Raw genomic sequence first — 11,304 nt, 5'->3', positions numbered from 1 at the left:
AGTTACACTGCCTCAACAGCACGTCCATAAAAGAAGGACACATGGCAATGCAGAGGAGACTATACTCCCCAGAGCAGTGATGTGTCAGAAAATACATGGAAAGTTACCTAATAAAAAGTTACTGTGGCTGGAAGATGAGAAAAACTTTATGACAGGCATGTGCATCACTTCAACAGACAGTGAGGTTAGAGCAATCCTTATCCAGAGGTGCATGGAGTATAAGAAGGGAATTTTTAATCAGAAAGGGAACTGTAATCAATTCCAAGGGCATGCTGCCAACAGCAAGGAGGAAAAAAAAAATAATCATGGGTGTTCCCATCTCATCACACCTTTCTAGCACCTGGACAGGTACTGCTGCTAGTAACTGACAAGCTCTCTTTTGGGGTGGAGGTGAGGTAGTTGACACAAGCTGTTTAAGCATTTTGTAGTTGTCAGCCATTTCGCTCTCCAAAATTTCCTGCAGAGTTTTTCAAGCTCTGCCTTTTATTATTTCCTATCATCTGACCTTGTAACGGTTGAACCATAAGAACCAGTGAAGTCCTAGCCCACTGCACTTGCAAAAAGCAACAAGGCACAGTTTTAAATCATTGAATATTGACTCATTTTATTAGTCACTTCATAATTTGTTTCAACCAAAAGACAATACACACAGCAGAAGTCTAATGCATCCCATGTAAATGTTTACATCCGTTATGCTCCTCATTCGGCCTAAGACTCAGCACTTACTGAAATTTTTCACATCTCAAAAATAGGTCTGCAGAAGGTAGCACGCCACTGGGCTCCCTGCTCAAATGGCATGTTTTTACTTTAAATTTGGTTGGGTTTGTTGGGATTTTGGTTTGGTTGGTTGGTTGGTTTTTTGTACTATAGTGTCAAAGGGTGGGATGGGCCTCTATGTAAAATGTAAATTACAACATCAGGAAAGAAAAAGGAATATACAGGAAGAGAGTGAAAGTTCAGAGGGAAGCACTCCAGTAGCTCCTTCCCTCACAGCCCCCAAGTAGAAAATGAACACATAGAAAGCACACCAGCAGATCTAAAAAAAGCCATCTTTGCTGCTCCATCTTGCAGCTAGTACCAGCCGTGGGGAAGGCATTGAATCACCTTTCCCAGCTGTTTCGGCATCTTCTGCGTTATTTATCCAAGGTACTGTATAGGTGGCAGTCCCCTCACTGCTATTGCTTCAAAAGGTTGTTCAAGGCCATAATTTGTCCCATCAAAACCTGGACACAGTCACATCTTAGGACCTTTTCATGTCTCCTCTCCTTTCAGGCTCATTATGCACACTATTCTTTCTGTCATTTTTTGACTCAAAATACATTCACTTGAAAAAACAGACATTCAATCTCTCCCAGCTCCAAAGTCTCCAACACAGATATTAGTAAGATTAGTAGATATTAGCCAGTTTAGTCATGGAGTCTGTGTCTTGCTCCCTTTATATTCCACTCACACTGAACCAAGGAACCAGTAAGAAGTGTTGCATTCAGCTGGTAGAAAGATTTGCCCTATTCTTAAGAGTGTCTCAGATGCAGACATGCGAGTACTCTCCAGTGACCAAACACAGCAGCAGAAGCACAGAGCTTTAGAGATGCACTTTGGGGTCCAGGAGTGAGCAATGGTATCTAGTACTGCAAGTAAGGGAAGATGTGAAACCTGGCCTTCCTTCTGGTCTAATGTTAGCACCCATCTCTTAGCAGGGAAACGAAAGAGCTCCAAGGGTAACAGAAATGTTTGGCTGCTACAAAGGACTACCTTGTAGGGAAGAGACGGCTTCAAGCAAAATGCATTTCAGGTACAGGCACTGCCTCCTTCAGCTCAAGTCAGAAGCACGTGACAAGCACCTGTTTCCCATGACACAAGTACTGTGCAAGAGTGGCTGAGAGACCCAAGCTTACCAGACAGAGACCAACCACAAACCCCAGCTCTCTAGGGGACAGAGAGCAAGTGCAACAAGAGGGACAAGATAAGCTGTTCACAATTAGTCTTTCTTGGCCAGTTTGTTGCAGCATATTTACCTCCTTCTCCCCATTTGGTCTCTGCACCAGTGCTCCTTCTCAGCAAAAAGTAACTGGAAATTGAGGTGTGCTGGCTTTCAGTCCAAGGGACCACGCACAATTCTGTGAGTACAAAGAGAATTTATGGGCAGCTCAGGAACTAAGGCAGAGACTCTCCATTACTTTCATGTCTGGGACAACTTCAGAGCTCACTGGAGTCTAAACTTAACATACTCAGCCTTCAACACTGAAGAGTCTGAGCTAGCGGGGTGGTGAATAGCCACAAATGCAGTGAAACCAAAGGGTTCAGCACCCACAAATGGACACTGATAGACTCATTTTCCTCAAGATTGGTTGCTTCATGATACATACACTTCTAGCTGAAGCACAGTATTTATTTCACCACTGAGAGCCAAGGCATGACCCTGCCACAACCTAGAGTTACTTTTAAGGAAGTCATACATCATTCTTCTAGATTTTATAACCCTATGCCGACGCCAGTTCCAATTCTTATTGGAAGGCCCAAACCTGTTTATTCAGTAAGGCAGCAAAATTGCCCTCCAAGAGAAGCTCAATTTGTTCCACTATACAAGATCAGCACTGAAGCCAGTGACAGACAGTCCTCCATTATATATCTCAATGCAGTTAAATCCAAAGCAGACTGAAGAACCTTTAGTGGCTTCCTGCTCCGAATCCAAGGGAAGAATAGGTCTTCAATTTTCCCTAAGTACACTGTGCACCACTCTTGCCATGTTTTTGGCAACGACCAGAGCCTAGTGTTAGCACTTTTGCAGATGTAAAAGGCTATGTCTAAGCTTGCCATCAGAACACTGAATGATCACTATCTGAAGAGCCCTGGCACAGAAATAAAGCAGCTGTACCATCCACTTCTTTTGCAAAAGCACTGGGCGAGAAGCTAGCACACCTTCAGCTTACCAGCACACTCACGGATGAAGATCCCCTGAAGAGCGCTGAACATCAGAACAATTTTGCCACAGTGGGCTTGATGTCCTATACATTGCCTCCATGAGAATTCACAGAACTGAACTACCTCCACAGCAGCTCACACTAGGAAGTGAAACTGAGCACAGCTTTCTCAAAGTGCTGGACCTGACATCTTTGGATCTAAACATTCCAACAACTGGCTTCCATTCTAAAACCTGTTCAGTGACTTTCAGTCTGAATCTGAACTAGCACATTACTGAAAGGGGTGCAAGGAGCAAACTACAAGAATCAATTAAGTAACAAAATGGGAAAAGGTCTCTTTAAACCGCATGGTCTTTATTTCAGTGCCAGTATTACAGATACAACACAAATATCCCAGTCAGAAGTAACTCAAATGGAATCCGGGGGATCTACAACAGGTTCTAGAAATCAAAGTGGGGAGAAGGTCTGGAATAACTGGGAAGAGCAACTTTGCAGCATAGTTTCTGATGAGTCTCCCAGCAGGAACAGAGCCCTTGCTCAAAGACAGATCAACAAAACTGAGTATGTCTTTTCTACCCATAAACCACAACTGATGGGTTAAAAGACTTTGAAACCATCTGTGGTAGAAAACCAGCTGCTCCTTGGATCTCTACATCTCTCACACATCACTGCACTTTCTGGGGAAGCTACAGAAGACTGTCTGTGAATCTGTACAGCTGTAGCTACTGATGGAAAGAAAGAAAGAAAGAAAATTCAAGTGTAAGGTCTTCATTTCCGAGTACAGCACCAAAGCAATTTTATCAGCTGTCACCAGCACCTCTTTTCCCGCACTGTCCCAGGTTCGCAGATGAAGTCCCAAGGCCTAACTTGCTCTTGGTATGTATCACATAACTAAGAGGTGAGTGTACACAATAATGCACTGAATAGGCTGCAAGAAGCCTCCAGCCCCTTCAGACCCAGATGATACAAGAAGAAAGAGGCAGGGCAGCCTGACATTCCCCAAGTCCCCAGTCCGAGCCCCAGATGTAAATGCCTGAAGGAATCCAGCTAGTAATGAATGACAACACACCTTGCCCACCCCAGAGGAAAAAGACAGCAGAAAGAAGGGGCAGCTGTTCACTTGCTGCAGAGAGAAGAAAGTTTCCCTGCTAGAAATTCCAGACTTCTCTTCCAACCAGGCTGTGTTTCTTTGCGAGGAGGGAGGGGGCAGGAGGGGAGGAGGGAATGTTGCTTCTGGCTGTGAACGCATGTGTGAGGGAGTGCACAGTAGCCTCCACAAGCTGCCAGCCTCATCAGCGGAGGAGAGGAGATTAGTCTTAACAGATATGCTTCAAAGTCAGCAATCACTTCAGGAAAATTCCTCCTCATCAGCAGGTCTCATCTGTTCCCCATGCCCACGGTGCAGTTTGGGGGATTGCCAAGGATCACAACCTTCTTCCCAGAGTTCTTTTGATTGGGTGGGGTGAGAGTAAGAATGGTGCCAGAGCCTCACTGCCAAGACTGAGGGGGAAAGTTGTTGACTTCTGCTAGATCCTGCATTGCTGAGCCCTTGTGATTATATGTCAACTTGATCCGCATACGTAGTTGTTGCTACAGGAAAAAAGGCAAAAACACAAAACAAAAACACAAAACAAATTCAGGTCTTCATTAAGGGTCAGCAACCACCCCCCAACCCCCATACAGCTCCCCTCCCTTACCCCATGAATACAAAACGTGGGCCTTTCCTGGTCTAGGCAAACCTGCTTTAGCACGGAGTGTGGACTAGATGATCCCCAGAAGTTCCTTCCAACCCCAGCCATACTGGGAATCTGCAATTCCTCACAAGAGCTTGCTAGAAGGATGTGCATGCTAATCTGTGACACTGCAGATAAATGCTTTATTTGGTAGGATGTCAACTGGTCACTGTAGCTCTCAGATCAGCTATAACCTCTCAGAAAAGCTACAGCACAGCTTCTACCCACATCTCTCTCTGCACTAGTCCTGCTCTCACATGCAATGAAATCCTTAAATGCAAAAATAACTGCCTTGAAATCCCAGTTAACAATGGGAGAAAGCAGGAAGCAGATCCAAACTCTGGTGAGCTGCACTTAGGCTTGCAGGAGGAGATACAATTTTCCATACTAGTAGCACTGTGAAAGTAATAGCCTAAGGAAGACTGGAAACAGAGTGAGTAAATGATGGAAAAGCTCAGAAAGCACAGAAGTTGCTTTACCCTCTGTCATTTGGCTGACATCCAGATACTAGGTGACCCTTAATAGTAGCTCGAGCACAGCGTGCTCCAGCCAGGCTCCCTATTCTCCTCTCTCTCTCAAAAAGTTAGAATTGTTTCCCAAAAAACCCTAAAAACAAAAAGTTGCTTATCTCTGGCTCTTCTACCCAGGCCTACAGGGAAATATGCAAAAAGGATAGCAGGAGGAGGAAAGGTTGATAACTGCTTCTACCACCAAAGCTGTATCAGTAATAGGTTAATAAAGTCATTGTCAGGTTTTTTTATGTTTGGTGTTGTTTCCATCATTTTCAATCCAACATAAGGACAGTTCATGTCCAGGCAAACAGATCACATTTTCACAACACTGACAGGACAAACAGCTACCTCCTGAACAGCCAGGCTTCCCAAGGTTGCCTCCCTTAGAACATTCCAGGTAACTAAACTATCTCATGGATAGTTCTTGCAAAGCTGCACTTTCAGGCAGTAGCAATCTAAAGGTCACTAAGAGATGCACAACTGCCAGAGGTGGAAGAGTTACAAAACAGCAGGCAAGGAAAGCAGGCAGTAAAACACTATTTTGCACCTCTGTACCCTGAAGCATTCATAGGAGTTGCAGTGTGCATCCCGCTATCTGGGTGTATTTCTCCTTAGGGGTTCTATATGGGGTGGATCTACTGAGACTTCTGGCACCTTACAGGAAAACTGCTAAACCTGACAAGCTCAGAAATAAACTTTAAAGGTGATTTTTGAAAGCTGCTCAACAGCACCACAGAAAGTCCTGCCAGATGCATACAAGACAAAGAATTATAGGTTCTGTGCCTTTACACTGGCAAAGGGAACACATGACACAGACCTGGGAGATGCCTGGGAACCACCAAAAATATGTTCTAGAAGACAGCCATTTCAGTGAAATCTTGGGCTGAGACTGAAGAATGTTCCCTAATTTGCACATCAGTTCAGCAGCAACACTTAGCATCTAAAGCAGTACAGAAATACTAATCTATGAAAAACTTCAGATGGTTTCAGATCTTAGTATTTAAGATCTTAAGGTTGCCCCACAATGGAAGAAGTATGTGATCTCAATTTCATTTTGTTTTCTGATTCCATCTGAATATTTTCAAAGCCTCTTCAAAGAGGACATGGACCATACCCCTCCCACCCCTCAAGTCTGTTGTATCTCAGTCTTGAAGCCTGTCAAGCAAATGGAATTATGCTTAAATCATACCTAAAGATTCCATCAACTGTTTAAAACTACACCCCTCACATTAAAAACAAATGACACCCCTTCAGAAAAGAAACAATTTTGTTAGTGTTACAGATTAAGCGGTTTTTTGTGTAACAAACACTTCAAGTAACACCACTGCAGAAAGCAGATACAAAGCTTGAATTATTTATATGGCAAGATATTTGCCTTTCAGATATCACTTTTACAATTTGTACAAACAACAGGTTGAGTCCTTCTAGAAAAGCCATCTAAAAACCTTGTTCAATGACCACTTCAATGCAAAAGACTAACAAATTCAAGAAGGTAGCAGAGATGTTGATCTGGTTTAGTGGTACAACCAAAGAGAAGGCCAAACCTGCGCCCAAGACTTCCTGTCTTTTACATAACTTCTTCCTAACCCTAACCAAAATGACTGTCAGTGAACAGACATCATTCTCAACCTCATTCCCTATCTCTCATCGGCGATACGTTCCCTAACTGACCACCAAATGCATGATTCTAAGACAGTATCTTTAATGACTGCTCTTGGAATCACTCACCTTCTGTGGATTCAGGACTTTAATGACCTGTGTGATGGTCCCCGAGTTAAATGCAGGGATGACACTGCTGCTGGGAGACAGGAGCTGCAGCTGGAATGTCTGAAGAAAGGGCAAAGAGAAAATAATGTGATGCTCAATCAAGCAAAACAAAAACTGATTTGTTTGCACCCAGAGAAAGCAAGTTAAGAGTTCAGTTTCTGGCCCTGAATAATCAGCTCTTCAATTTCCTGTATGTAAAGAACAAAATATTCAGCAGCCCACCATCTGTCTAAACAAGCAGCATAAACATAAGGGGTGAGGGCTTACTGTAGTGTTCCAAGATCAGCAGTGATGCATTGTTTTTTGCGTCATGTTCAGAGGAACAGTCGAGACTGCTCAGCACACCTGCAACTTCAGGAGGCCCATTCCTGCCTACAGCAGGCACGAAACCCATCAAAATTAAATCTAGAGCGTGACTGATTCCTGGAGGTGAACTCCCAGACATGAATGTGTTTTTCCAAACTTAAACAACACTCCAATCATTTCAACAGTCTGCTCTACCAGAAATAGGGCACTGCCTGTCTCCCATCTTCTTTATCTGCAGTTAAATGCAAAGGGGAGGCAATTCACTGCTCAGAAGAGGACCATCGCTAATAACCATGTGGAGACTCCTTTGAACTTTATAAGCAGACAATAGCTTCAAAAGACTTTTTTCATGTATGCATAGCTGCAAAGAGCATGGTATAGTTCTTAGAAACTAAGAAAAAAGGGAAAGATTCATGCCTTCACTTTTTTCTTTTGAATCCAACATTATTCTCAGTGTGTTTAGCAGCTCTCTGAGACAGTGGTGGTTTCAAACCAAAATCCTGTCCAAGCAGAAGTAGTCCAATCTGATAAGGAGCTGGTGTTCTACTGCATTTGTAACATTTTGTTTCAGAACAGAAAGGGATGACCAAACCGAGTATGAAGACAACCTATGAACAGCTCAACCTTGTTCACCATGCTGCAAGTTTCTGTCTGCATGCAAGCACCAATCAGGAAGTATTTGCAATGGGTCCTCAACCTGTCACTGTAGTTGCCCTAAGTGGCTCTACCTTTGGTACTGCAGCTTGGAAAACAAAATCTGTCATATCCAGCTCTGTGCTGTTGGAGGCCTGTATCGTGATTACAGTGATGCTGGGGTTGGTGTTTGACCTCTCAAAGGTGAAGTCAATCTTCAGCCCATTCTTGTTGTATGCAGTAATTGAGGGGATTCCTGTAGAAGACAAAACAGCATGACCTACAGAAACTGGACATCACTCTCAACATCATGTCATTTACTTTACCCTAGACATGAACTCTTAAGAAGATTAAACACATCCCCTCCTCCTGATGTCTGTGCCACACTTCACTTTCAACTCCCCCCTTTATTTACTACCCCTTTTTCCCCTCTTCTAGTTGGGTGCTGTGGCACCATGGGCTAAGGATTTATAAGTCCCTAACCTGCAGCAATATCATTGAAGAGAGGCTGTGATGAAAGTCCATCAAGCAGGAACGGAGGCTGTGCTATCTGGGGCGCAGGGGCGGATACCGGAGAACCTACAAGAAATGTTGAAGGATTATTACTTAGCTGTCATGAAATGAAGAGTAATTACTCCTTCTCCAAAGATCAACTATTGCATATTTCTTTACATGAAACTCTACAATTCATCCTCCTCTGCTTTTGCTATCAAGGGCTGGCTCCTCTTGAGCTAGCAGGTATTTAATGTAATGAATACCTCTTCTCCCAGTCCTCTCTGTAATGGCTCACAGAGTTCCCAGGTTGGAGTATGAAAATGCTCAAGCCTCACCAGTCAACCTATGACTTCATTCCCTGACTGCTACTTGTATGCTAATACTGATTTTGGTGAGAGTAAGTGTGAAGACTATGACTTGATATACATTGAAGAACTAGCCAGCCTCTCATCTCATCCCAGGACTGAGAATGTAGACTTTTAAGAGATGCAGCCTGCTCACCTGTTAGGTTGAGGTCTCCCAGAAGGTCAAGGAGCTCCCCACCAGCAGAAGCTGGCTTGCTTGTAGGTGCAGTGGGGATTACAGGTGTTATATCACTTCCCCCCAACAAGTCCAACAAATCATTTGCCTAATAAGAGAGTGGATGTAATAGTTACATATTCAAATTCCCAATACATTCCCCTGAAAATGTAATGAAATCTACTTTTTCTTGGACTGAAGACCAATAGGACTGCTGACCAGTCAGAGAAGTTCTTAGTTTCTATGTGGTCCCATGCCCACAAGAGATCTAGTTCCCATGCTCTTGGGACCACAGATAGAGAAGGCTGGAGTTTGTGCACATTGAGCCTGTTTGGGGCTTTATCCCCATCTTGCTCATGGACTCCCCACAACAACCTCCTCCACAACCCTGTTCCTGACACTACAACTATCAGAGGCAATGCAATCATTACCAGGCCAGAACTAGCAAAGAAGCAGAGAGGGGGAGGGAGATGGTCTCAGCTTACTAGTGGAAGTGGCTAGTAGTGTGTTCTGGCAGGCAGTGGAAACTTATCCTAGATCAGTTTCCATTACCTGGCTAGCAGGCTGCAATCCAGGGGGTGGAGGTTTGGTTTCCAGTACCGCTGGCTCCGTCTCTCCGTTGGTCTGTACAATCTCAGTAGGGCCATTTGTGGTGACTTTCTCCATTACTGGCATTCTCTCAAGCAGGGCTGGCCTGAAAGAAGCTGACATAGTTAAACTGTGCCATCTTCCTGGATCCTAATCCAAATGCTCAGACATTCAGGAGGTGATACAGACAGGGGAACCTGCCTTTTCCTTTTAGCTCCAATGCAGGGGGAACTGTAAGACTGCATGACAGCTTGAGGTGGTCAGAAGTAATCTCTGGTATTTTGTGCCAGTGTAAATACACTAGTTGAGAGCCAAAAGCCAAACAAGTCCTCCTGCCTCCTGTTTTCCCCTAGTACTTGATACAATTTCCACTGTGGGGCTAGGATAACAATCCCAAGACAAAGATTAAATAATTGACCAACGGGGATTAACTGCAGATGTGGGACACTGGACTGCTCTGTTCCATATGCAGCTGAATTAAAGAGTCAGCTCATTTGACTTCTCTTTGCAGAAGGGATAACCACTTAAAACAGATGACAAAGTTGGGGAAACAAATCACCATATTCTCATTTAGCCAAATGAAATTTCCAAACCCTTGAGAGTATCTTCCTGAATTGATACAGAGACTCAAAAGGAGGCACAGGATCCAGAATCCTGACATCAGACCAAAAAACTAGGAAAACCTGTACAGGGAGAACTAGCCTGTAATGCAAGAAAGGCCATTACCTTTCCAGATCAAGCCACAAACTGCTGTATGGAACAGCAGCAAGCTACACTGTCTATGCATTGCCTGGGCTGAAAAAGTGTACCAGCGCCAAAAATCCAACAATGAGCTGCATTTTTGACCATGAACAAAGTCCTAATGAGTAGAAATCATTAAATGTTGACTTTTACATTGTAATGAATGTACTGGGGGGGGAAATACAAATACTCTGCTGCATGAAGTGCACTGCTTCACTGAATGAAATTCACATGTGCTTTCCTGGAATGCAATGCTTCCCAAAGCTATGAATGGCAGGCACTATGCTCTGCTCAAAAAGCCAGCTGATTGCCAGATGCTGCCATCTGAATGATCCAAGGGAGATTTTTCTCAACTCATTCATAAGGCTCCACATGAAGCCCCAGGCAGCTCACATGCCCATGCTCATTAACATGGCTTTTCCACAAACAATTTGAGTTGCTCCAGGGATTCCACAGAAGAGAAAAGAGGAAAATAGAAGGGTGTTATGTCCCCCACATACTGAATAGCATGGTACCCATGGCAAAAAATGATTGCAAAGAGCCTTTGAAACAATGTTTGGAGGCTCCTACAAACAGAGGCAGTATTCAGTCCAGTGGCATCCATTTCCTCTCTGTCTTCTCATCTAGAGTCCACATCAGACCCTCCAGAATTCAGTGGAATGTTATGGGAAGTTTTCAAGAGTGGATGAAGTTAACTCCCAGACCATCTCCTCCAATCTTAGGATTCTCCCTGAACAGAATCTATGGTACTCCTATGTATCAAAATTAAATATTCTACATAGCAGATTAATGAGCACTCTGCAAAGAATTACAGCTTGCTTACTGCAAACAAAGGGGGGATTTTAAACTTGAGCAAAGCAATGATGAATGGGGAATCTCTCAATCATAAGGTGTAAGGAAGCGAACATGCTCATAAATTGTAAGACAGGGATGCTGTGTAGTGCACTGAAAAACTATGCCTTTGCATGCAGAATTTGAGCTTTTAAAATAAGACACCACAAAAAGACACAGTGAATTCCAATGTTTTCTAAAAAACTGAGAAGTATTAACAGTTGGAAGAATTACCCCAAGTTCAGAGCAGTTTAGGAG

The 11,304-nt window shown here is 43.7% G+C and overlaps 1 protein-coding gene across 1 annotated transcript in view; it reads right to left on the bottom strand.

The window, feature by feature from the left end:
- Nucleotides 1-1,469: 1,469 nt before the first annotated feature.
- Nucleotides 1,470-11,304, bottom strand: part of AP1G1 (adaptor related protein complex 1 subunit gamma 1) — a 42,805-nt gene continuing 32,970 nt past the window's right edge. The window contains exons 18-23 of the mRNA XM_054170091.1: nt 9,439-9,580; nt 8,869-8,995; nt 8,356-8,451; nt 7,968-8,128; nt 6,895-6,993; nt 1,470-4,511 (exon numbers count right to left, since the gene is read on the bottom strand). Of these exons, the coding sequence (XP_054026066.1) occupies nt 4,410-4,511; nt 6,895-6,993; nt 7,968-8,128; nt 8,356-8,451; nt 8,869-8,995; nt 9,439-9,580 (727 nt within the window). The 3' untranslated portion in view covers nt 1,470-4,409. The remainder of the gene's footprint in view (nt 4,512-6,894; nt 6,994-7,967; nt 8,129-8,355; nt 8,452-8,868; nt 8,996-9,438; nt 9,581-11,304) is intronic.

The sequence above is a fragment of the Dryobates pubescens genome, chromosome 19 (genome assembly GCF_014839835.1).
Source record: "Dryobates pubescens isolate bDryPub1 chromosome 19, bDryPub1.pri, whole genome shotgun sequence".
Lineage (NCBI taxonomy): Eukaryota > Metazoa > Chordata > Aves > Piciformes > Picidae > Dryobates > Dryobates pubescens.
This window is presented reverse-complemented; position numbering and strand designations above follow the sequence as displayed.